Source organism: Pagrus pagrus (assembly GCF_965226575.1).
Source record: "Pagrus pagrus genome assembly, chromosome: 9".
NCBI classification, from domain to species: domain Eukaryota; kingdom Metazoa; phylum Chordata; class Actinopteri; order Spariformes; family Sparidae; genus Pagrus; species Pagrus pagrus.
The window spans coordinates 3,848,416-3,876,065 of record NC_140193.1 but is presented as its reverse complement, the minus strand read 5'-3'; the positions used below and the strand labels follow the sequence as shown (position 1 = coordinate 3,876,065).

General features: G+C 42.0%; 1 protein-coding gene across 2 annotated transcripts in view; it reads right to left on the bottom strand.

The window, feature by feature from the left end:
* Nucleotides 1-27,650, bottom strand: part of dpp10 (dipeptidyl peptidase like 10) — a 194,391-nt gene that overhangs the window by 3,214 nt on the left and 163,527 nt on the right. For both annotated transcript variants that reach the window (XM_084361483.1, XM_084361484.1), the window contains exons 8-25: nt 24,738-24,858; nt 23,495-23,649; nt 21,488-21,585; nt 19,827-19,950; nt 17,931-17,969; nt 15,924-16,031; nt 13,550-13,641; nt 13,272-13,319; nt 12,458-12,579; nt 9,798-9,842; nt 6,625-6,723; nt 6,466-6,535; nt 5,196-5,390; nt 3,168-3,222; nt 2,739-2,838; nt 1,596-1,654; nt 804-876; nt 419-492 (exon numbers count right to left, since the gene is read on the bottom strand). In XM_084361483.1, coding sequence (XP_084217609.1) covers nt 419-492; nt 804-876; nt 1,596-1,654; nt 2,739-2,838; nt 3,168-3,222; nt 5,196-5,390; nt 6,466-6,535; nt 6,625-6,723; nt 9,798-9,842; nt 12,458-12,579; nt 13,272-13,319; nt 13,550-13,641; nt 15,924-16,031; nt 17,931-17,969; nt 19,827-19,950; nt 21,488-21,585; nt 23,495-23,649; nt 24,738-24,858 — 1,677 coding nt within the window. The remainder of the gene's footprint in view (nt 1-418; nt 493-803; nt 877-1,595; nt 1,655-2,738; nt 2,839-3,167; nt 3,223-5,195; nt 5,391-6,465; nt 6,536-6,624; nt 6,724-9,797; nt 9,843-12,457; nt 12,580-13,271; nt 13,320-13,549; nt 13,642-15,923; nt 16,032-17,930; nt 17,970-19,826; nt 19,951-21,487; nt 21,586-23,494; nt 23,650-24,737; nt 24,859-27,650) is intronic.

Here is a 27,650-nt window from a genome sequence, read left to right as displayed (position 1 = left end):
GTACTGACGCTACCACTGGAAGGCTGGCAGGAAGTAAATTACTCACTTACTAGATTATGTCTGTGATACAGAGTGATTCAGCAAAGTTTGAGACATTCTTGTTGCACTTTTTATCATTTCAATCAACTTTATAAAGCTCAATTATGCTCAACATTAGATACGGATAGGAACAGAGCCCTGATAGCCTGAAAGCCTTAGATTGAAATAAACTGGAATTATCCTTTAATAGATACAATTCTCCTGATCTATAAGGTAGGATCAGCAGCAGCTCGCACATACTGCAGGCTTCACTCTCACAAAGGGTTTGAGCCGTTCAATGCATTGTTTTGTATGTGTTACTGCTGCATTATAGAAAACAAGCATTCTCATCCCTGCTTTCAGAAATGCAGTGAAAAGCATTTGCCTTAGCGGTACACACCTGCATCGAGTAGTTCGCTCCGACTTTCACCAGGTTCTTGACGAGCTCAGCAGTATGCTGAAAGTGGATGTTGGCTGGAAATAAAGAAACGAAACATGTCAGCAAGATTCAGCCCCGAATCCTAACTGGGGGAAAAAAAAAACGAAGAGACAATCAGATTGTGGCGGGATGGAAAACACCTCAACAAATTCGACATGCATGATTCATTGGCGAATGTTTTCCTCTGGAAATCCCAGCATCCATTTAGATAACCCACTTTTCCTTTTATCTTTTGATTAAAAACCATTTGCCTCATTACCTCCCAGGATTGCATGCTTCTTTGTGCTCAGCACTGATGCACCACAGATACAGTATTTTCATTCTGTCACAATTTATTTTCTCTTACCATCTGCCGTGCCGTGCACCAGCATCAGCGTCTGCTCCCTAAGAGCCTGAACGTTCTGCAGCACACTGGAAAACTGCGAGGAAATCAGAAATGGTGGGGAGATAATAGGTTGATAGATATGCTAACTGGTGTTGAGGAAAGCAATAAAAAACATGAAAAATACGATGAAATGAAAGACACTGTGGTAAATTACATTATATCCAGATTACATGCACACACACACACACACACACACACACACAGACTCTGTCATTCAATCCAATTAGAGATTTTTCAAGTGATAAATTATCTCCCATTGACTTTATTCTCTCTGCTTGGAATGAGAGCATTTGTACAAATTGTGAGAAAGAAGATGTAAAAATGGAGTCTGCAGACAGGAAGCTGAAGTACTGTGAAAGCAGTTATTATTACTTGTTGGGGACAGATTTGTTGTTGGGTTGTTTACGGTGTGCTTGCAAACACCTTGAAAACACCTCTGATAGCTCAACGTCTTGTCTGTGCGGGAGGCCTGAGAGTGCCAGGCAACCCCTTTTAGCAGCGGCTCATAAAAAAAACCTTCCGGCATGTGATCTGACACAGCGGCGCACGCAGTTACCAAAGAGAGAGATGACTGACAAAATCCTCCGGAGCATGAAAAAACACAAGGAAAGGCAAAGCGCCGCTGCCTCTCGCTTTGATAGCAGCGTTCAGTGACTGTGGGAGCTTAACTGTAGGTGTGTCGGCGATGTTACCGCGAGTCGCTTTCAAAGATCAACGGCAAACAAGTGAAGGGGAGAGGCGGTAAACACGCACCTGATATCTGCTGTCATCCCGTAATGGCATGCCAAGGTATCTCTCAGAGAACGCTGATGCTGTGCAAATGAGAAGTGATAAATTGTTAACAGAGCCGCTGGAGCACGGTGCTTCAGCTGCAGCTAAATACCTAAACAAAGTGGAGCTCCTGTCAGCCGGAGCCCAAATGGTACGCTGTCAGTGAGCAGGAAATGACACCCTGTGCAGCTGAGAGAGTCCTGTTTGTCACCTTAAAAGGGACGGTATCATTGAACCTGGGCCCGATACTTACATGTTTTGGTGTGTAAATGATTCATACTTTAAAGTTTTGGAAATCTGCCCAGCAGTTTGCCTCAACAGGCAGCCACGACACAACGGCAGTGTAATCCTTTGGTCAACTGTCCACGTCAACTTAAAGTGCTTATTTGAGTTTAGTGACATTTTGGAAATGATTTATAGAGAGATAGACCTTTTTGTTGAAAAATAAGATCCTAAAAACACAAGTCTCATTCAAGGACAAGTCTCGCTCTGAAATCTCGTGAGAAGTGAGTCAGAGTTGGGAGAGTTTGAGGTGATCAAAGGTCGCCAGCTGCTCGACTTCTCCTTAAGCAAGACTTCTGGTTACAAAAAGGATCTTATCGTTTAACAAACAAGTTCGATCTCTGAAGGAACCGTTTCTGAAATGTTGCCAGACTCTGAGAATAATATCCTCAGTGTGTACAGATGTAACTTTGACGGTCGCAGTTGCCCCAGATGATTACAGAGCAGCCACCTCGCAGCTGCCAGCTGAGATGATCTACTGGACTGACTCCAAACCTTCTGGTGAGGTATGAATCATTGACACCCTGAAACATGTAACTATAGGGCCCAGGTTTACAAATACCCGAATTCCCTCGTAACAGCGCTCTAAAGGATGCTCTTTACTTTGGTCCGTAGATACGGTGATGTAAGCAGGTAAACAGTCTTTAAAGGCGGCGGCTAAACAACAACAAAACTCCATACTGAGTTATACTTACTGCCTTTAGACAAATATGGCATCAGTTTTTATACGCAAGTGTTTCAAAGACAAATACGAATAGAAAAATCTCTGTTTAAAGTTTTGTGAGATCTAAATTCAGATTCAACATGATGCGGTGTGTTTGTATGGAGGGTCTTTAAACTCACCGTAAAGTTTCCAGTCCGTCACCGGTGACATTGCACACGCACATTTGAAGAGGCTGTCGGTGGACTTGAGCATCATTAATGTTAGATACGCTCCATAACCCTGAACGGACAGAAACATAAACATCCATGGAAATCAATAGTTGAGTCGTTGAAGCTCAAATTCAATCATATGAGTTATTCATTAGCAATGTAATCGTGTTTAATAAGTGGCCTCTAACACTTTAAAAACTAAAAACTTCAGCTCAAGATGTAGAATAATTTCAGCGATTTAATCAAACAAGTATTTTATATTTTTTTAAAACTTAAATCGATTCACACACTGAACATGGATTTTGCTCAGCAGCAGCTTGTAATATGCATATACGGCAAAAACAGACTGTGGACTTAATTTATTTGACGTCTTAATCACAGACGAGAACGTGGGCTCACCTTTCCAAACACTGCTATCCGCGTCCGATCAATATATGAGAATGTCATCATGTATCTGGAGAAGAAAACACACATGAGCAGCGGTTTCAAACACATTCACATCATCTGAAAATCAAAAGAGCAGAATGTTAAAGGTTACATTTCTTATATTTGCCGTATATGATAATGTTTCATTAATGTCGTTTCTCTGTGTCGGTTTTTATATTTGCACTTGAAGCGGAGAGGTCGAGCCACAAATCTTTTATTATGAGTTATGGAGAATCGGTGGAGAGCTGCTTGTGTGCCAAACATCTGTTTAAATAGACTGATAGCACAGATTGTAGTGTTGAGGCTATAACGTTTGATCATACCAGTAATGTTTGCTGATGAATGTTAATTAATGAGCAAATGTAGTTTCACGAGATGGATTTGTTTTCAGATTAAGGTCGCGCTCTGACTTCACACTGTGAGCTGGAGGTAAGCAGCAGCAGTCTGTTGAACCGGGCGAGGGCACAAATATTAACCATTTACTAGTTTCTTATGAGCGTGCAGATTAGTAACATATTGCCTCTTTATTATTATTTTTTTTTCTTTATGTGTGAAAAACACTTGGGCCTTTTTTGGGGGGAATTATTTTTCTTGTGAAAAACCCAACAGGATTTTTTTTTTCTTGTTTTTTTTGTGTGAAACCGACTAAACAATTGTTTTTTAAGGATTTTTTTCCCCCTTTCACATATATATATATATATTTATATTTATATTTCATTCTGCAGACTAAGGCCTTATTAAGTGCTATAATGATTAAAAAAAGAGCCAGTATGCCACTAATATGCATACTACCTAACAACTAGTCCATGATTAACATGTGGATCCTCCTATAATGTGCTACTAAAAAGGTCCCAGCGCTAAAAGTGGAAAATAAAACACATCAAATGACTCACTTCTACTTACAGCAGGTGTCTGAATGACCTTTGAGAGCAGCTCTCAAGTGATCATGTGATTAACACATCCACATCCATCCAATCACACCCATCTGCCCCTAACCTCGCGTGTGAAAATCTCTGAAACCTTGTAGGACCTTCACACTGAAGTCAGAGGGAAGCGACTCACAGAAGAGAATAACAGTCATCTTATTTAACTGCTATTTTAAAGTAAACAAAAAACATTAAACCAATTGGAAAAGAGCCATAAGTTGTCAAAACACGTGAACACATGGAACATCAGCTTCTCACTAACATGCTTTTCCACGCTAAGGCTCAGACTCTTCAGGGCATTAACAGGATGTTGATGCCTCTGGGCTCTCAAAGAATACCAAAAGTGTATCCCCTCTTAAAGCACATGGTAATGACAAGGTGGCCGAAGCACCAGAGTGGATAAATGGTAAAACTAATCCTCACCATTAACAAATGATTTTAATGACATGAAATGGAACATGATAACAGAAAATTGGCTGAAAACTGGCTGGAAATGAAAAGAAACCAAAGTGGAGCAGGAGAAACATTTTCCTGCTGGCAGATGAGGGACAGCAGAGCAGAGAAAACACATAATAATGGGAATCTAGCGCCACATTGACAAGTGCAGACAATGGAAGAGACTGCAAACAAAATCAATGCCAGTTTTATTCTTCTCGTATGCTCCTCCAGGGATAGATAAAAAAAAAATAACCGTGAAACCATTAATCAAAAGTTTGCTTGGAGATAACAGCTAAGATGAAAGCAGCAGCTGCAACCTGTGAGTCATTAAAAACGGGCCGTATTTTCAATCATACATGTTGCCTCAGATAATATACTGCATGGTCACATGTCACATCGTTCTCACTGGAATGAGGTAGCCTGTGTGGAAGTTTTTGTCCTGATTTTGTTGATCTATGGTCTTCTACTATGGACCTGTTGATCCACAGGTGTGCAGAAGTTTTAATCTGTCAATATATATTTCCCCAGATAATGACCGGGGGCCTTTATTTAAGTCAACTGCAGAGTTTGACGTAAATAAAGGCTCCGAAAGTACAAGATGGTTTAAAGTAGAATAAAAGTGAATTTGAATACATACTCCACTGCTGCAATCTGGTCCTGGACATCAACAGTCCCCAGCCTCTGGTGAACCTCGTGCAGGATCCTCTGACCCTGGAAGCCGCTGCCCCGGCCGTCCAGACGAGCCACGATGATGCTGTCCGAGCTGACCAGCACCGAGTCCCAGCTGAGGGAGAACTGGTCACTCACAGCCTGACCACCGGGGGCGCTGTCACTAAACACAGCACAAAACATGGCAAATAAGGAAAACTGAGAGGATCAGTGATGATGAGGTTGGTTTATTAGAGGATGTGTTTTAATGAGGGAAATAGCTTGTGGATGGATCCTGCAAGTTGAAAAACTAGGTCTCGCTTTATTAGACAGAAGAGACAGGAGACACGGGAGCAGAGCCAAAGAGGCATTCACTAGTGAAACAAGTCCAAAGAACTGCAACCCGTGACTGCCAATATTTGTAGGGGGCTTCAGAGAAAAACAAGCCCAAAGTTGCTTATAATAAGCAGACTTGGCAACCCTGGTCATTATGGATCCCACTGCTTTTCTTGCTAAGACCCGCCCTACTCTGTCTCTGAATGGCTTTCCCTGATATTCCTGCAGCTCTCATTCCTCACGCCTATAACTAACCATGGCCGACAGCGTATCGTGGAGCCTCTCAATAGTTTCCAGAAGTTAGCTGCAAATACTAGCAGTGCAGCAGAGTTTCAGCAGAAGAGCTTTCATGCATTCACTGACTGCTAACTACCAAAAATTGTTGTTCTGTCTCTGAACTAACCGACCCAACCAACAAAGCCCACCAATGGGAGGCAGAGTAGGGCGGGTCTTAGCAAAGTTAAGCAGTGGGATCTGCAGTAAGTCAAAATAAACTGCAGTGTGTGTGTTCATGGTAATGAGGTAACATGTCGGCCAGTGCACCAGTGTGGTTATACATTCATGGCTCGTGTTCATGATGACATAAATAAAGAATATCACCCGCTTTTAAACGTGTCACTGTTGGATGTAAAACAGTATTTCTTTCAGTTTGTATTCATTTATTTATTTGTGTCACCGGTGCCACAAAGGCAGCTTGTGATTGACATTAACATGGCCGGAGTTAGTCTGTATGCAAATGTCGCCACCGTCAGGGTGATCAAACATTAAATATGCAAACACCTTCTGTTCTGTATGGCTGCTCGCATGAAAGCGTCCGACAAAGATTGTATGCGGTTCTGTATAAAATGTAACGTCAGAACAAAAAAACATTGAATTCATCACGCACTGTGCATTTCTGATGTATTCTGCAGTGCGATACATACATCACCAACAGTAGTCCATAGTGACGGGAGTCAGAGAAGTCTGGTGGGTAGGTGATCTTCAGAGGTAAATCTGTCAGAAAAGAAAAAGGACAATATATTGTAGCGGGAATTCATCCGTGATTCACAGTAACAGTACAGAGACCGATACTTTATTCTCACCAAAATGCTCCATCGAAACAGTTCTGAAGTCAGTCAGTTGGATCCTTTTGTACTTCAAGGCCGCTTTCAGCAAAGAGTTGTTCTCAAGGATGTAATAATCTGCAAGGATGATGGGAATGTGTTTAAAGGATGAAAGAGTCCAAAAAATTGCTGCCAATGATCGAAGTGTCGCCGCATACAAATGACCCATTACAACACGAGGATTTGTCTTTGGAGCCGGTGCTATAATGAGACGAGACGGGCCGTGTGTGTGTGAGACGGATAAAATCTGAGCCTCATGGTTCATTTTGCGACATTGTTTGATTTTGTGGTCAATTTAAAGGGTTCGGAGAGCCGAATTCATTCCTGGATTTCATCTCTTCGGGGTTTAACTTTTGCAAATAAAGGAGACGGTTCTTAATTAAAATATTGTAATATGAGATATTCAGCCGGGGAGCGTGGTAAATCACATTTTTTAACAAAAGCTACATGTGTTTTCAGCTCAAACAGAGGGATTTGTGAAATACCTCACTGACTGGAGCTGGACACAGTTTGTGATTTGGGAGAGGAAAAACCAAATAATTTGCCTCTGACCTTAATTCGAACCAGAACAATCTGTTAAACCTGGACGAGCACGAAAAACATACAGTCAAAAGGTTCAATATCTAAAAGGTATTTTACACACACGGCAGGCTGCTCAGTCTGGCCTCAAAAAACAAGAGCCCCGCTATTTTCTCCACATTTAATAAACAATGACTCTCTGGTTTGGCCATTTTTCCATTCGAGCCATCTGAGAAGCAGCTAAATGAAATGGAATTCATCCAGCATTTCTAATGGAAAACCCAAAATCAATAGACGTCTCATTATGAAACCGCCAGGGGCCTTGAGTTCCCAGCTGTGGATGGAGGGCCTATCCAAATAACCCTGGGCAAATTGCTTGCTTTTCTGCAGCACAGCTGTTAACTTTTTTTCAGGAGAAAAAAAAAAACCTACTGATCGACATACAGGCATGGATAACAAGAAGGAGCATGTGAGTACGGTAGGTGTGTGCACACTGAGTGACTGCAACAGCATGTGTGTCCGTGGGAAACGGAGAAGAAATAAGTAGAAATGGAAGAAATCTGGATTTCTAAGAGCTCCTGTTGACCACAATCAAGTGAAAACGAGGTGAAGCTAATACAGTCTTTTCTTTTTACGCTGCTGGTGCTGACAGCGGGACAGTTTTAACTCATCAACCTCCATTCAAGTTGTGCCTCGACTACGTTTCAATAGACTCAGACGACCTTGGCTTCACCAACCCCATCAAGGGATTCACTAAATCATCCGCTTGTGCTCTAAAACAGATGGCAAACTCTTTCACAGATTCATCTCCAGCAGGGTGGAGCACTGCAGCGCCCTGTTGTCTGGGCTCCCTGACAGAGTTAATTTTTAAATATGACAGACAATAGAAGGGAATCACAATTTTCATCAAATAATTAAAGCTAAACGATGACAAAATGGACAAAATGAGCGAATTATAGCTTTAAAAAATCTTAATTTGAGGGATCAAACATGTGTACTCCTGATTGGTAATTGGTTATTGTCGTCTCCTAAACTAAAACTAACATTACCTCTTCTTAGAAGATAAAAAAGTAATGCATTTATCTATAATCACACAGAAAATTGTACACGGTTGCTCAGACAAACACTCCACAACTTATTTGAACTATGTGCATATTTTAGTTTTTGAGAAATGCTTATTTTTGTGAGCAGAGCACAGCAACATCTCGATAGTTTCATCTTCAACAGAAATACAGTGTTTACCCAACGCCTACATCTGTGTTTATGCTCGTTGTGATGTTATTTCCTGGAGTAGCCTTCAAATGCTGAATGTGCTCACAGCTACAAAACACACTTCACATCAAAACTACAGCATACACTGTACACAAGACCTGTAAACACACTTTAATGTGGAAAATTGGTGGAGTTACTCTTTAATACTCCTATAACACTACTTTCAGTCTGCAATCGTCCATGTTTACAGGCTATGACTACAGTCAAGCAGAGATTTGTGCATAATTAATAAAGATTTTCTTCCATCCAAGTCATACCCTGGGCGTTAGCTAATGAAATATTACATTTTAGCTGTTTGTCTCAGGCTGAACTCAGACTGTGTGAGGACGAAGCATTAGTGAACAAAAGAGCAGCGAGGCAGCGAATGCAACATTTCAAATCAAAGCAGGTGACTGACTACTACTACTTTATTTATTCTGCAGAGCAGAGTGACGTGAGCGCCGTGTGAACAAGTCTGGCATGAACAAGTGAACAGGACCTCTCCAGCTCACCTCACGACGGACGAGAACAACACCTGTAACCATGGTAACTGCACGTATTAGAGACGGCAACAGCTGTAGCCTCAGAGGAGCTTAAAAAATTAATACAGCCCGGCAAGAACGAGGCAAGAAATGACCTGCAGCACGTTCGGACTGTTGCTGTCAGAGTTTCTAACGAGAAACAGAAGAAAAGAGCGCCGCGCTCTTATTCTGAAAATCTTCACTTTGGCATCTGACACACTAAACCTGATTAAAGTTAAAGTGCCGCACACACAGACGAGGCCGACGTTCTGAGTGTGATTAGTTTCCCCGAGTGGATTTTTTTTTATCTGTTTACTTCTATTTTCTGACACTTGAAGTGATTGCACTGTGTTTGAAACGCTCTTCTGATACATAATTTGCCTTCAGTGAAGTCTGTGTTTGAAAGGTGCTGTATATCGTGTGCTGTGCTGTGATACATCACCAGGCTCGAGGAGTGAAACTGAATACACAAGTACGAACACATACACTCGTTATTAAGATGAAATAAAAGTCAACCTGTTGATATTTCCTTTCTTTAGTCTTTAAATGTAAAATGTAAACGTCCATTTCAATATGGCTCCCTCCTCACTCATAACTGCTCCTACTCAAAAGCTGCCACACACTCAATGTTAAAAAACAGTATTATAAGAGTATAAATATTCTTTTCCTCTCGGCTCAGTCTTGAGCACCCTGGGGTTTTTTTCTGCATTGTGCTCCCTGTTTTGGCTTAGCATGCTGCTCGGTCAATTCAGGGAGCATCTTAACAGCGGAGCCAAGAATAACTGTTTTCCTTTTGTTGCCATGAGTGGTTAAACCTATGACCTACGCAAAGAAAGACTAAAGACTAAATAGAGTCCTTACTTGAATTATTGAGGCTGTGTAGGATCACGGTCGGAGCTCCAGGACCTGAAAGGTAAATAAAACAACAACCTGTGAGTGTACTGTAGACATTATCCTCACTGAAGGACAACGCTTCGGCTCATAGATACTGAAAGACAATTGTAGACAGTGTTTCTCTGTCTGACAGGTCAACTGCAGGCGGCCGGCTTGTTTTCTCGTCACCTTCTTTTCTCTACCTGTATCAATTAGGGGTGAAAGGGCGCTTACATTGCCTCTCTAATGGCCTCGCAGTGTCAAATTAAGTCAGTTCTTTTCAATGTCCTTTTTGCAAAATACTTAGTCAGAGGTTAATAGGATGGCAGGTTTGCTGAATGGCTCATCTGCGGCTGAAACGCTCCCTCGGCAGCTGCAAAAAACACACTCCGCCTCAGCCACATTCCTCCTGCTCCACTTTCTTTGCACTAAAACACGAAGCACCCTTTTTCTTTCTTTCCTCTCTTGCATTTCCTGCTGGTGCTCTGTATCGGCGTTGACCTTGTCATTCCTTACAAACACTCGCTCTCGTCACGCAGAGGAATGGTGTCATTATGTGCATGTACCTGCTGGAAAACGCTAAACCAATCAGAAGCCTTTCATGAGCAGAATTAAAAGGCTCGCGTTGCTCCTGATCAAATCAGGTGTCGGGACAGACTTGTCGGGGGCCGTGTGAACTCGGGCCTCTGCAGACAGCGAGCTTCCTCCATTATTTTTATTGCTTTTGGGAAAAGGGAACGGTGTTATTGTCTAATAAATCAACGCGCCAAAGCCTGAACGCTCCTGAGCATGAAGCGCTCTCTCTCATCTGCTTAAAATAAATTGAAACCGCAAACAATATAAACAGTTACGCTCTGTTAAATATGCTACTCTTTGGCCAATAACGCTACCTAAAAGTAATTATACCAAATAGTGTGGCTAATTATTTTAATTTTATGCCTCTCATTTGGAACTGATGAGAGATGGATTTTAAAGTGGATAGTTGGAGGGTGACAGATTACAGCAGGGAAACCCTGACATCTGCCAGATGAACACATTAGCAACATAAAACACAGAATAATCCCCCAAAATGTGAATCTGTTACCTGTTAACATTTACAGTTCTGCTGGATTCAGTTGTGCAGAATATTTTATCTCTCGTTTTAATGCACTCCAGATGATCTAATTTGTCGATTATCTTTATGGATCTCACAAAGAAAAAGCTTTTTTTTTTTAACTGCACACAAAAATTGATTTTCTGGGAAAAGAAGTGAGTGCCTCTACTGTAAGTCAGCTTTAATCTACAGTGCACTGATGATATAATCATATTATCATCCAAAACAAGTTGGGAAAGATGGCCGCTGTCACGACTTCTGCCAGCTCCCAGTATTCATCCTGTCGTCTGCTCTGTGCTCCCCGTCACACACCGACCCTGCTGTCGGATGCAGCCACTCCCTCCCGCCCTGCTGTGACCTCTTTTCCCGTCATTCCCATCGACCGACCGTCTCCGCCCACCTGCTCACTTCTTCCCCATTTCCATCATTAGTCTGTAGTGTATACAGTTTAGTTTGAATGTGCCTGAGCCTTCCAGTATCTGTTCTGTCTGAAGTTTAAGTGTTCTGTCTGCCGACCCGGTTCTGACCGCTGCCTTTCGTTGATTTAACGGAGACCTATTATGCTCTTTCATGTTTTTCCTTTCCTTCAGTGTGTTATATGAAAGATCTTGAAAGTCGGCACCAAAAGGAGCTCCTCTCTCCCACAGAAAACACTGCTCCTCAAACGCCTCGTCAGCAGTCCCGCCCTTAATTCCGTGACTTTGTGACATCACACTACGTCACCATATCACACATCTGCATAGCATAAAGCTAACAGCTAGTCTGGCATGTACGAATTGATTTAACATAGTTGCCCTGTTGTTGTTATTGTTGCTGGCTCAGGCATGTGTGAGCTGACCAATGAGAGCAGACTGGGTATTCAGGAGGAGGGGCCTTAAAGAGACAGGAGCTAAAGTGTTTCAGGGGGAATGCAGCGCTGCAGCACCGGACAGTATGTGTTTTTTTTACTACTTTTCTAGTAGTAGTTAGTAGTAGCTGCATACACCGTGTTTGGATGAAATATGGAAGAAAATATGGTTGAATTTTTACTTTGCAAATTACAGACATGACAGACTTGCACAGGATTAAAATGACAGACGTCACAGTAATTAGTGAAGCTTTGGAGTTCAAACCTGCTGTTTCTCTGTCTGAGTCGTTACAGTTATACAAAAGCAAGAAAACAAAAACGAGTCTGATCGAGGGATCGTTTAAAGATCTTTCTGTAAAAGTTTTTATTTTTTACTCTGCACACCAACACTAGTTATCCAGTCGTACAGTGTGTGATGTGGGCCGACTTGCTAACCCCTCTCATTATATAAAACTGCATTAGACTTCGTTAGCTTGCAGGTCGTAGCAGTTAGCGGACAGATATCATCAGTCCCTGTGACTCGCTCTGATGAGGAAGGTGTCAACTGTACAGTTGATGGTCAGCTGCTTCATACTGCTGTGTTGCCCTCTACTGAACAGTCCAGTTCACTTGGAGTTTCGCCTCATTATGAGAACTGAGGCGGCTGCTTGACTTGAATGTAAGAGCAGACGCAGGAAGAGTCTTAAATTAGGATGTTGGCTGGCCTACCTTTACAGTGGATGATGATGTGCTGGTTTGTGGGGCTGATGTCAGCGTCGAGGAACAGACAGTGAGCTTTATTTAGCTCGCACGTCAAACACCGTCGTGGGAACAGACCCACGGTTTTAACGCTGAGGAGAGGAGATGATAAATTAGGAAAAGTAAGACAAGGAGAACAAAAACTTTAATTGATTCAGTTTTGTTATTTCAGTTTTTGTTATTTTAATAGTTATTATCATTTTTTATGCAAAAACTCTAAACATTTCTTGGTTCCAGCTCCTCCGAAGTGACTATTTTCTTTTTGCTGCTTTTTTCAATATTTTCTGACATTATTATAGACGGAGCAAATAACTGGTAATTATCAAAATAAATCACCACTACAAAATGACCACTAGCTGCAGCCCTAAAGCAGGGCAAACAAAATACTGTGTTACTATCTGGAGACTGATGATGCCAAATTATTTCAGAATAATCACTGCTGGCTGTGTTTGTTATAATGAAAGTCTTTATATTTTTTTTTAAATTGGTGAAATTGGAGCCCATAATAGTTGTTAGCAGGATAAATTATTTGCAGAAGAAAGGTAGAAAAATAATAGCAACATTATCCTGTAACAACAAAATTGTTGTTTTTGAAAAGACATCGGGAGAAGAAATAAAGTCGACACTCCTAATAAGAGTACAGGGGTTAATACAAGTGTCTTGCAATGATTTTGTAATGAAACAAAGCTAATTAAAAATCTTTGTGTGATCGTACACTTGAAGCGCGCTCAGAACAATGGCTGTCAGCAGCTACGACTGTGTAATTACTGACTGCAAAACAAACCTGAAAAGTTGGCGTCTCCGCGGTGACCCCTCGGTGCTGAGGAAATAACTGGAGAGAAAACAAAGACGAGACGAGCACACACACACGCTGAATTAAATACTGACCTTCAACATCTCACTGTATACATATCATACGTCTAATTAGCAAACCACGCACTCTTTGTGTACGGTATGAGCTCAGTGTCTCAGATGTGACCCAGAAGTGATGCTAATTAATAAGAGAATGTCTTTTTTGCGTCGTGTTTGCTTGTTTTGAAGGAGTGTGTGATTAAAACTTACAGGTTGTCGGTGTTCTCGTCGTAGGCGATGATCCTGGTCACCTCCCAGTTGCCTGACGTCAGATGTCGGACTTCATTCTGATCTGCTCTGAACTGAGAGAGACAACAGAAGATGAGTGGAGGTTATTTGTTTGAACTTGTGAAGCTCCGTCTAAACTTCACATACAAGAAAAACAACATATTCAGTCATGGGCTCAGAAGCTTACATCCTGAATATTCCCGACACTGGCTTGTGGACCAACGTTTTGAACCCTCGAGTCGGGAGCTGCCATCTTGTTGTTTAGTTAGTTACCATATTTGTATGATCTGATATCGCAGTGTTGCTGTTGTTCCTTTAACGTCATAATTAAGGTTTCTCCTGCACTATCATTGCAACGGACCAATCACACATGGAAGAAGTTATCCTTTAAAACACGCGTTGACATTAATATTTTAACAAAACCATGTTATCCTGAACCTAACCAAGAAGGAGGAAGGGTCATATTGTCACTGAATCTTGCTTTGGGTCCAGATATGTGTGTTTCTCCGTGCATCTCCCATAGACTTCAATACAGCAAGATTCAGTGACGTTCCTTGAACCTAACCAAGTACATTTGTGGCCTAAATGCAGCTACAGAAACCTGAAAGGAAACAGAAAATAATAAGTGAAGCCAGTGGAAAACTAATAAGTCAGCAGTATAACGATACGCCCCTGGAACAACATTAATTATGATGTTCTGGGAACAACACCAGCGAGCACTTGTAAATCACAAGTTAGCCTCGCCCTGAAGCACCGCTTCATCTTTTTCTATTCTACTCTAAATGAACATCATGCTGTGTCGAAGAAGATTGAAACTAGAGTTTGAGACCATGAACTCATCAGGAAACTTTTAACTGAGGTGATAAATGGAGTGAGAGGTAGGGTCATCTCCTCATAAGCTTACATACAATAAGACATCTTTTTGAAACCAGGGGAGTCGTTTTAAAGTATGCAGGTTCAAAGCACTTCCACTTCACTTTGCAGACTCGGAAACTCCATCCTGAACTGTAGCCACTTGAACAATCTGTGAGAGGCAGCTGTGAAGTATTATCATTTATTGTATCATATGCTTACAACAAAAAACACTGATGATGAAGAAACGATAGGACGATAGTAACAACGATCAAAGTTTAAATCAAAAAAGTTTCATAACATAATGTTGAAGGCAGCAGCAGACACAGGAGGACCACGAGTTCAGACAGAAGTGAGGGCTGAAAAAGACAACAGGCAACTTCGGGAAAACTTTGCAGACTGGCTGAAAAATTAATGACAGAGAAACTACACCTGCAGCTCAGGCAGAGACGGGAGGAAATACCAATGAAGAGTTGCATCTCCAGTGATGGGCTCTTCAGCTCGGGTTTCTCTGCTCACAGTGAAGATCTTTAGGGGACTTTTTTTCAAAGCTGGGCGCCGAGGCTCTTTCCTCCCTCTGCCGACGTTGTGTCAAAGTCTCGCAAAAGTTTTCCCGTCAGCGTCTGTATCCCCAAAACCTGAACTTGAACCCAACTGAAGCGCTAACCCGCGTTGTCTAAACTGCTTTCAGCACTGCCAGCGAGGAGTGAGGAGCACCCTAACCCTCCACTGATCTAACTCTCTCCATGCTTGTCTTTACTTTCTCATTTCTACTAGTGTCAAACCATAACCAGACAGAAGATCAGAAAACTTCAATATGAATTATTTGTATTTGTCTTGTGGGTTGTTTTGGAAGATGTTCACACAGAAAGTCTCAAATACAGGGAGCTGTTGGTACCTGAGTATTCGTCTCAAACAGCTTCTTTTAATTGTAGAAACATTAATCATGTTTAACAAACTAATTAGAAGCTAAACACGCTCACCCAGTGATTTATTCATCCAAAAGCTACCAGTATTTAATTGGAAGACCATCTGAGGAACCTCTGTGGTACAGAAGCAGCAGGGAAACGATCCACGACCCACAAAATCTGCACTCAAATAACCCTGTTCACCGACAACACCGCTGGAATCCAACACGCAGCTTCTTTGCATCGCGATGGGGAGGTTTTAGTATCTGCGTTGATGAGAACAGGCTCTTTTTTATTGGATTTTGTGCCTATACTGTTGGGGAGGAAAGTATCATAAATCAGCTGCTTGATTATGGCAACAACTTCAATTAACGGTTTAACAACAGCATGACAAATAAGGGCTGCTGCGAGTAATTTCCTCTATTTTTGGCTAAGCTATTTGACAGCGTACACTCGGCTGCACATTAAATAAAACAGCTTCATTAAAGTTGTGGCAACACGCAGCACTCATCCGGTTAGAATGAAGGATTTAACATAATCCCTTGGGTATGAAAAAGGGGGTTATACGCTGTTTTCACTATAAACTGGACCTTCACCTGTGTGGTGAACATGGCGATGTGATGAAACTCTCCACGTCCTCCTTGTTTGACCGGGACAGTCAGGAAGAATCTGCTGCCGTCTTTGGAGAACACCGGTTCTTGGTTCTGCAGAAAGCAAAGATACTTCAACATAGATAAGTGTGTCATGTCTGAATTTTATTTACTGTTGTGAAAAAGGTGTAAAACACAATTATAAGTAGCCTCTTTTTTTTAAAGGCTTACGGTATGTTTTCCCTTGACGTCGACGACATGAAGAAGTGGATTGAAATGATGATGAGTTATGTGCAAATGGCTTCTACAGTGAAACCACTTCAGATCTGTGATATTTTGTATTAATGGAGACCGAGGATTGATGTAACACTGAGTGAATCTTATCTAAGAGTGGAAATAGTTAGTTAGCATGATCCGCAAAGAGAAAAGTGCACTGTTTACCGCAACCTGAGACTCGTTTGTGCAAGTGCTGTACTTAAGGGGAGCACTGCACTTATTCCACGCATAAACATCAATTTTCTCATTATGGAAAGTACGACTCAACCAGTGGAAACAACAGTTTAATGTCTTTGACGGTAACGGCCCTACCTACCCTTCTAAGTTTGTCGCTGTAGTTACCCTTCTAGCATAATTTCTGCTAGCTCCCCTATAGCATAGTATAAAGAGCAAGAAAAGTTCAGATCAGGCGGTGGTTGGGTTGGACATATGCTAGACTTAAACCTAACCAAGTAGTTTTGGTGTCTAAACCTAATCAAGAAGTTTAGTGTCTAAACTTGACCAAGTGGTTTTAGAGTTTCAGAGAATTACTGGCATTGTTGTATTACTTCTTTTACTCTATTAATGTATCTGAATGCTTCTAACACCACTGAACTTGGCCAACCTCACTATAATTTTTGAGAACATTCAGAGAACATATTCCTGGTTGTAGAAGCCGATGCTTGGCTACAAATTCAAATTCATGAAACCCACACGAACAAAAATCTTTCTCAGTAGCATAAACACATTCTGCCTCAGATGGATGGCGTTTATTCAGAATGAGCATTTGGCAATTCCCAAAAAAGTGCTGTGAGACTTCCTACATAAAAATCTGTTAGCATGGACCCCGCTCTCTGCACTCACACAACCTCACAGTCAGTAAATGAGCATCTCGCAGATTACCACCTTAACAAAGACAAGTAGCTGTGCGTGCCAAGCTTGTCAAGTGGTGAAATTACCCACTGCTAAAGCCAAACATCTATGGCTGCAGGGCTATATGATCAAATCCAGCCAGGATTTTTCTCTCCTCTGCCTCCATCTGTGACTAGAAGATGCTAATACTGAATACACTGCATTCTCTCCTCTGAAAAACTCTAATTTTTGGTCTTTTAATGTTATTTTTTCCATTTGGGTATTTTTTTCACCATATCTAAATGAAACCAGCGGTACGGTGTCACGTTTCAGTGCCAGATTCTTGAATGTTCACGGTTCCACTTGATCAAATAATCAAATTCTCCACCACAGCCGCGCTTTGCAGAAGTCGATCTCGACATGAAAAAGGTTATTCACATATTTCTCCTTCAGTGAAAACTTTATGAAAAGCTCAATGTGCGCTTCAGCTTCGCAAATTTCTTCAATGACACTAGATAAATTGAATGAAAACACTCATTTATATGACTCCTTCTATCTTTATCTCCAGGGAAGGCTCTATTCTTCACTCTCAAATCCTACGTGTGATAACGAAGAGAAAGAGAAAGATTTGAGGGTTTGACATGAGTCCTTATTGCTGCTCAACCCTGTGTTTGTATCATCAGTTGTCAGATTTCAGCGAATGAAAAGAGCTTTTCCTTCGAGCCACAGAGCGAGAGAGGAGTTTGTGTAGAAATATGTAGAGATGAGGTGGAAAATTGGGTGAAGCTGTACTTCGTGTGACATAATTTGAAAGGTATTGAGAAAGAGATGATTGACACCAAGGGAAATTACAGCACCGGAGCACAGATGTATAGACTATGACACATGGAGTGGAGAGCACTTTACCTGCTTGGAAAGCCAGAGCTCAGAGCTTTCTTCATGTCTCTGAAAAAATATGTCAGAGAAAAATGTTAGACAGCCTCACAATACAGCAAATTTTGGGAGCAGAGTAATCACATTTTTTCACAGTCAAAATTATTTTTCCTGCCAGCAGGACATTTGTGAAAGTGTCATATTTTTTCAGATTTTGTTAAAACTTATTTTGGAGAAGCACTTCAGTGGCATATTTTCCAGACCAAATCGTCCGTCACGTAATGGGCCCCTTATTTTGTCGTTTATTTTAACACGCCACTGGGGACACCATTCCCAGTCTGAGCCCTCGTTTCAAACCGATATGCATGAGCCGGGAGCCGGAGATTTGGCAGGGGAGGCCGGGCGATGTGTCCAGGCCCGAGCTAAGCTGCCTCTTGGCTGAGCAGCATGTTTGTTCGTGCAAATCACACCAAATCAGGGGCCACAGGACTGGAAAGCGGCCTGTAGAGTCCCACTGTGCAACGCAGGGTTTACATGGCTGTGTGTCATCCAAACATGGAGGAGTTTACTCAGAAAAGTTTTCTTCAAGCAAAAAAATATAGAAGTTAAACAGCTACAGGCAGATTTTGGTGAGCTGCTGTACCTGGCCAGCTAATGGCAGACACACTAACAGGCTGGGAACATGCTAGCACTTATTATTCCCAACATCTCTCCAAGCTTCTTACCATTTTCTCTGTACTCTGCTGTTTATTCCCTTCTGGCATTGTGTTCTCTGGATTCTGCTTATTTATTAACCGACTTTCACATTGGGAAGTGGAGCGGATGGTGGAGTTATAAATGAAGAGGATGTCAAACGGGCGATCGCAGTTGCAGCATTTGTAAGCACGACATCGCTCTCCAGCCGCGTTTGTGGTGACTAGAGCCGGATACTTCTGACGGGAAGTCAGACCATCGGGTGTTTTAAAGGACCTTGGGACATTTCAAGCCGTGTTTCGGTGCCCAAAACAGCTAAACCGTGATGTTTTCCTGACCATTACAGTGTTTTTTGTTCCTTAACCCAACCAGAGCATGAGAACAGCATTGTAACAGAAAATTGAACCTTTAAAAAAATGTAAACTTGTAACAAGTACAGCTTGAACTTATCTGTAGTTTTGCAGAAACTTACATAGCTAACTTTATTCTGGCGATTGGGTTGAAATAAAAGCATGAACCTAAAAATGAGCATTAAATGGCACTTTTAATATTCAGATGTGACTTTGTAGCGACACGGCAGCACAGCATTATGGAATAAAGAAAGTTTTAAATGCCTTTGATCCCGCTGCTCTGCATCGTACATCATGCATTTTGTTATCTTTGAAAACTTTTGTTTCTCACAGAGAATTTCAAACAGGTCGACGCCGCTGCGATGCAGATAATGCTCGTCTGCCTGACTGCTGGAAAAGGTTAATGAGTCTCACCAAAGTACGAAAGGCACCTTTACTCTCTGTCTGACATGAAAAACAGATGGCACCACTCTTGTCATTCTTACTTGAAACCTTGTGCACTCACAACAACAAAGCAGTTAGCACCCACTTAGTGGTTATAAAGAGCGAAATGATTTAAGATGACAAGTGCTCATGAAAAGAAGGTTGAAGAAAACGAGTGCGGGGAACGAGCACCAGACAGCGGGGTTACCTTGGAAAACAAATCGAGAACAACAGCTCGAGAACTGTTAGCAGGCTTGATCAAAACATTCACCTTTCAAAGAGCACTCGTCTCAGTCTGACGAGCACGACTCACTTTAGCCCAGCGTGAGGTAAATGTGGAGAATCACGTTGAATTGCATAGCTCATGAAATCACCTTTTGTTTGCATTACCAGCAGTGTTCACGTCTCTTTTTTTGACCCAAAGGACACACACTCTCTCTCACACACACACACACACACGCACCGTGACGCAGGCTCCCGTGGTGGTGTCACACACAGTCAGGATGGAGATGTTCTGGGCCCGATTCAGCCACCTGACAGATGTCCTGGTCTTGCTGATCCACTTCACCATGGTCACGTAATGTTCCCTGTGAAAAACATTATAATTACTCTGGTTATTTCAAGTTCTGTAATTATGTGCACACTGTCAAGGATTGTTATTGTACTGTAGAAGTCGAGGAGATGCAGATTGATCGTGTATTGTTAGTAAAGTAAAATTATATAAGAAAATTCAATGTGTACGAACTAAAAACTATATGCTTTGCACAGATTTGATGTGCGACTGCAGCGCACCATTTCTATATGCACTGCATGTCAGAAGAGAATTTTAATAAGCAGTTTCTGAGTACCAGGCTTTGGGCATGGTTAAATAACTAACAACTTTAGCAAAGATGAAAGTCAAAGTAGGACTTTTTTTTTTGCAGTTAGCTACTGAACCTGGGTCAAGTCCGCAAGTTGAAGCAGCTGCAGGGAAAGTTCAATATTTGTTGATTCTGTCCGGACTCACAGGTCTTGTAAAAACTTTACTTCTGTTAATATTATTTTTCTTTCTTAAACTGACAATAGACGACTTTCATGCTCTGACTTATCACCCTGAAGTAAACACTGACTGCACAGAGGACCGGCTGTAGAAAGACAACATCATCTGCGTATAGATCGGTTCCCTATCAGCCTCGCACGTCGGCTAAGAAGAGGCAATGTTTATCCCTCAAAAATCAACTTTCTTACAAACTGGACCTTAACTATATAACTGTACAAAAGTACTTTTCTCACTGATGGACTTGTGTGCTTATGTAGGTCATATAGAGGCATTTTAACACTGAGTTTGGGCACTGATGCAATCTCATAAAATCTGAGGGTTATACTGAGGTCTCCGAAACATGTTCAAACCACAGATGCAGCTGAATTCATTGTGAGATGAAAAACAAGCAGTGTTATGTCGTATGCAGGCTGGGATTTGTTGCTCTCTTCATTTAAAGTCAAAGTTACAGCTGAGTTGATCTTTTTTAATAAACCATCAGTTAATTCAGCTCCCAGACTATCTGCATGTGTGTGTGAATTACTGACAGGGAAACGGACCATAAATTCTGAACTGGACAGTGAAACTGGAAGGTCAGAGCACACATTAGCATGACATTATTATACATTTATGCTTAATAATCATTTTAAATGATGAAGCAATTAATTGAGAAGTAATTCCCAGATTGATTATGAATATATTTTTTGGTTGCAGCCCAAAATTTGGAGTAATCCACCGCCAAATAACTCCAATTAAGAAGAATAACCTTTCGTACTTTGAACCACATAAAGTAAAAGAAGAGAAAAGAACCGTCCCCTAGAACGGACCGTACCACGGTTCTTGAGTTGGTGAGACTCTTTGTGGAACCAGAGAGCTTTTTAAGAGCCATTATTTTTTCTGAGAGTACTTTAACTGCAATGCAGTGGCACAGCGAGCTGCAGTGTGCGTTTTTTTCCCAATTAATGGTGCAGAGAAAAAAAAGAAGTAAGAAACATCTGAAGTTTAAATAATGTCAAAAGTTTCCCCTTAGTGCCACAGCAGCAGCAGCAGCAGCAGCAGCAGCAGCTGATGCAAAAGTTTGACAAACAACATGCAGCTCTTCTCACCGCAGCTTGAGCGTCTCTGGAGGCATGAGCTCCAGCGTGTGCGTCGGCCCGTAAAGATTGACTACATAGAGCTTCACCGCCGGGTTGGGTTGGCCAGCCTGCATACAGAACAAACAGTCCAGACTTTAGACAAAAAAAAACACACGTCATTGCAGAGGGGAATGTTTTATAAGTCACATTTGGCATTTTGACTGGTGCTGCGGAGTGATGGAGTGACTTGGAACGAATGATTTATTGAGGCACTTTAAACTCTTTAAAACCAACATACAGTCAGACAGTTATAATGTGCTGTTATGCAGAAATGATCACAAGATTTTACAGTCGTAAAAAGCGGGTATTTGCATTCTGTCATCGCTCTCCTTTGAACCACAAATCCACGAGGAACTCTCACTCAGACTGAATAACGCCGCTGAGATCAGTGTTGTGGATGTTAATTGAATTCTTGGACTTAATTTGGGATTCTTTGCAGTCATCTTCTCTTTCATCTACTTTGATTTCCTGTGTAAAGCGACGCACACAGAGAGCCCTACGGAAAGATCCGCCGAGGGAACAACAGGTGCCGCTTTCAATCAGACACAACACAAAGCTGCTGCGGCTAGCCAGCTACTGTGTGGGGAAACCGGGTTATGTGTATGATCACTGCGGTGCTGTTCGGGCGAGGCTGCGGTCAGTGGGGAAAATTGCTCGCTGCCTCTTTCACAGGACGACTGTACACTGCTCACTGTTCGGTAAGAGTGAACACTGGTGGAGAGCGGCGGCTCCACACAGACCATGTTTTAACTGTGTTTCTTTAAGCTCGCTGGATTCAAACTGTGTTGACGACGTAGAGCTGTGATTTCAAATTGTTACGATACTGTACAGGGGCAAATAAGAAGAATAAAACACGAGAATATCAAAGCAAATATAGTGAAATATCCTCTGTTTTAAGAATCAATTCTGCAGATCGCTGGAGATTTTGTCTATTTCAGGTGTATTTATCTTTGAGTTGTTTGTTTGTGGACAACAGGGTGTAAAAATACTTTCAGAGAGAACTAAAAATACCCCGACAAGTCTGTATGATACATTTAGAAAGACACACCAGCTCAATATAAGCACAAATATCATGAAAATCGCTGTGTTTTGCTACCTTAGAATGAGCTCTTATGTACAGAGGGAGCAAGTCCTACTCCATAAAGTCCGCCATGTTGTGCCATCCTTGTTTCTACAGTAGCCCAGACCGGACAAAGACGGACCTAGAGAGGGCTTTTTCACACTGGAGCTTTAAGCCACTTCCTGTGTAGTGGGGCAAAGATAAGAACTGTGGGCCGGGATGAGAGGGAGGGCTGTGTTGACTTTGCCAATGAGACAAGCAGCTTATTAGCCGAGTGACGAGAGGTGGAAGATGAAGCCTGTGAAGTGGAGGCCGAGGAGGAGCAGGCGCCACTTACCCCTCATTTGACTCATCTGAGAAGGGGAGAAAGAAAGCCCCTCTTATGAAGGATATCCCATTCAAGCTTGGTATAGAGGAAAATGGGCGCCATAGTTGGCAGTGAGGCCAACAGCAAAGCTCTCTGACAGCAGTGGTGGGCAAAGGGAGCGCACTGACTCAGTCAACTACCAGCGCCTCTCAAACTCCTCCAAGGGGAGCAGGTGGGTCAGGAGTCAGACTCTGATCACCTCAGCCTCACTTGGCTGAGGATACAAGGCTTTCCTGGTGGTGGAAGACATTACTCAGCAACACCGGAGTGTGGCTGGAGATCATGGTGAGCGAGAGAGGGAGATCAGGTGTGCGGTTGCTGCCTCCTGATTGGATAGCGAGTGTAATGCTCTGTCTCAGTGTGCCGACGCTGGATGTGGTGAACCGACAGTGAGGCTCATTAGAGTGCGTAGCACCTACAAAATGGAACGATATCGATTTTCTCGTCTCACTCTTGAAAATAAAGCAAACAAGCTCATGTTCCAGAAATGACAACCAATATCTTGTTCTTCAGATTTGCCCGGAAGGAAGGGTAAATAAATAATGTTTACCTTGGGGTACGGGTATTGCTTTCCTTTGGGGTACGTCATGCCGGTGAAGCGAGGTAACGCCATGTTGGGCACCAGGCTGTCATTGAGGACCAGGAAGGCCAACCTCTCTCCGTCAGGTGACCACCAGTGAGCCACGTGGGTCCCGAGGATCTCCTCTGTTTGGGAGGAGAAACAGGATGAGCCACGTTCTTTTACTGAAATCAACCTTGAAAGTCAAAGATCAGACACGATTTTTAACATCTTAAAACACAAAATAACACAACATGTGATCTGCCGCTTAAATATGTGTCAAATTTTGATGTGATGACAGCGTTTGCCTGGTGCTCGTATCAGGATACTTCACTTCGGGGTAAAATGCTTTAGTGTGTGGATATTTACATTTGTTATGAAGTATTAAGTTATGAGTTAACTTATAGTATTAAAACTGAAATGTAGATGACATGAAGAAAATAAATGAGCAGGTTAAGTTTAAAAAAAGAATATAAATTGTACTAAAAACATGAAATTCAGGAACATAGTTCTTCTTCTGGGGTGTAAAAATGATCCAAATCCATGGTTCAGGTCAGACTAGAGCCCCACTGATATTATTTGTATTAAATATTCGGTCTCCATCACATATTTTTGACTCAAGTGTTTGATAACCTCATTAAGGGATCACTGCAAATAGTCCTAATGATGCAGTCCTAACAGTCATACACACACAAACAAAGGACCAAAACTCACTGAAGTAGAAAAAAGAGTTAACTTAAAAAAAAAGGCAACAAATGAAGCTCTAATTTTGTGGTCAACCATCGCTGATTGCTGCATTATTATACTGCATAAACATAATTAAGAATAAAATGGAAATCAGAGGAGTAAACAACGGCACAGTCGCTGAGGTCGGCCGCCTTTTACTTAGATTTACACAATCTTCTTCTCTCCTGAGAGGTTAGCCGTCGTCGCTAAGTGCATGCAGTGTGTGTTTACTTATAGCACATAAAACGACTGCTCACACCCAGTGGGGAGATATCTGCGCTAGAACAAACATTATGAATATTTAATCGCTGTCTTTTATAAGGTAATGGTTCTCAACACAGGCCTCTACGGTTTAACGAGACAGTCTGTCAACGCTCGCAAAATTAAGTTAGATCTTCTCATCTGTACGTCTACAACGTTTAGGACCCGACGTGGCGACACAGCTTATCAACACGTCGTTATCTGACATCAACTCCCTGTTGGTCTGTTTGTTATGAGGGATATGTACCTTCATAGAGCCAGTCAGCGATCCCGTTGAAGATGACCCCTTCCTTTCCCGACGACGTCAGCCTCAGGGAGTTACTCTTGACGTCTGACTGGTAGTAGATGTTGTTCTCAAATATGTAGATCTGTAGAGACAAGACGCCCACAATGAAGACGAGATAAAAACTGGTGCACGGCTGGAAATGTTTCAAGTTTGTGCCAGATTTCAGGCGTCACAACTTTAACACGCATCCACAGCATCCAAACATAGATAGACAGACACAGTATGAACAAGCTTGTCCTCCATTTTCTTGGTTACCTGGGCGACAGGTGAGGAGTCCCAACAGATCTCATAGCCTCTGCAACCAGTGTGTGATTGTGTGTGTGTGTGAGTGGGTGAACGACTTGAATACAGTCCATTTACCATCTACACATTCATGCCTGGAAGCTGCACTGAAGCGGTTGGGTTTAAGTGCCTTGCTCATGGGCACCTCAGCAGCAAGCGTTGCCTTTCACTTTCCCCACCCAGATATATCCTGACACCTTCAGCCGTGTGTTGTCAGCCTATATTTGAATATATTTTTGCCAAATCAGCTCTTAGCAGTTGCAGTGTGGCCACGTACGTACACACAAGCCTCCCTGGATCACTGTGATGGTGAAGAAAACGTTAAAACTTGATGTTTCTCAGTGAAGTTCTGACGTTCTGGACCGTCCTTGTCTGTCACTTCCAGCGTGTATAAACTGAAGCGTCTTGGAACAATACAGAAGAACCTTCTGCCTCCTGTGTTGACACATCTCACACAGACACCGATTCAACGTGTCAAACAGACACACCTGAGAGTCCGTCTGTCAACATTACACAGACTACAGTCTGTCTCACAATCTTTTTGTCGGCCTTTTCCTAAAAAAGCCAGATGTCTGCGGCCTGACGTGATCTTACATAAAAATTAATTTTCAGAGAGCTTCTCTCTCCGCACCGATTTAACCTCGCTGTCAGACGAGACGTGTGCTGTGCGGCTGGAAGGCATCAGGATATCATCAGGGCAGTCTATGAATGTGCTGAACGGTTCAGAGAAATTATATCTTTAACAGCAGACGCTGCAAGAACGAACTTTAGATCTGCAATGGGAGGCCTCATTACTATAACTGAGCAGAGTGAGTGAATCAGCCGCTCGAGGTTTCATCAAATTACAGAAGCTGGAAGTTTTAGACGTTGTAGAGATCTCAGCCTGGGAGAAATGATATTTACATACTGTTTTCTTCATCTGGTATCACCACAGATGTATTTTTTCTTTTTCATTTCCTCTGGACTGCATTTCTTTCAGTCAGAACAGCAATAAAAAACAAATTGCTTTTTTGTTTTGTAAACTGAAAGTAGTTCTGCGCTGTACATCTAAAATTCATGAAGGAATCATTGCTCCAAATTTTACCGTGAAAATCCTCCATATTCAAACAGAAACTTTGTACTAAAATTTTATTTGGAAAATACCCACAAAGATTTCCTCAGGAGTCAGTGGAGGAATGTGGGAGTTACGTTTGTCAGGTGAGAAAAAAAGACGACTTTGAATGAATGTTGAAAATAATGTAGGAAACAGGACACATTACTGAAAATGGAGTTGGATTAAAAAGATTAGAGTGTTAAGACTTGAAAATGGGCAGAATATTTCCCATAATTGAAATCATATTCACGTCAGATGTTTTTTAAAAATGAAGCACATCTCTGAAGGAAGCAGAGAAGTTACTTTGAAACCGTTTGCTCTCAATCTTCGCAATTAGCGCTAGAAAAGGTCACAGACATGAAACATATATTGTGAGAGTCAGAGTGATCGGCAAGTTCTGATATCTTTGATATCTTTATCTCATCATGATTAAAAGTCCATAAATCCACTTAAAAGTCACAGGAAAAACATGCCCCTTATAACTACAGAACTTGCTTCAGAATCATCACACTTTTAAGTTTTCTTCAGTACCAAACTAATCCAGTGATACTCGGCTGTACATACATGGGTTCACTGCAAACACTAACTGCTGATAGTTAATTCGGCATATTTTTAATGGTGCTAATGCACAGAAAAGTAAAGAAATGTAGCCTTAAAAAGCTGCATGCAGCACAATGCAACTCACTGAATCCATGGCAACATTACAATTCCTGTGAAAGGGGGCAGCCGGAGGTGTGTGTGTGTGTGTGTGTGTGTGTGTGTGTGTGTGTGTGTCAGTCACAAATGATCAAAGACATTCAAACTTGGGGAAAAAAAAGCGATTAGCTTGTCAGCTCGTCCTGTTTAGCGCTGCTGTGGGTGACCAATCCATCCTTTAGACGTGATGAACAGACGCCCCTGATTCATATTCTGGCATCTTCCTAATCAGAAGACACAAATTCCCAAAGAAATGCTACAAGACTCACTTGCACACTCCTTCGCAAAACACACGTCATGTCATTGTTTCCAACAACGCACGCCCGGCTAATGATGCTGCATATGCCACTCGAGAGAGAGGGAGACAGAAAGCCTTCACAAGCAGCCCGGCTCTCACCTCCTTATCACCATAATGACTTCCTAATGGAGTCGTGTTTGATTTATGCTCAAATATTACACGCTGGAATTTGCAAATATGGACAAAGCAGCTCTACTATGCTTTAGCTTTTAAGCTGTCAACAAAAAAAAAAAAGCCTCCCCATCTGTTCGGTGCAGATAAATAAAAAACGGTATGATGGAAGAAAATTAGCATCTAATTAGATTCCCTCAAAAATTGATTGTGAGTAAATTATGAGAGTGGCGAATGCGAATTAGAAGTGCTTGTCATAAAAAAACACACTTTTTTGTGTGTGTTCTGGCAGTTTGGATAGACACACACACCTCTGAGCATGTTGTGCCGTGACACGTTGATGCCTCTGCTCATGGCACAATGTCACCTACAAGGACTGGAGCTGAAGGTTAAT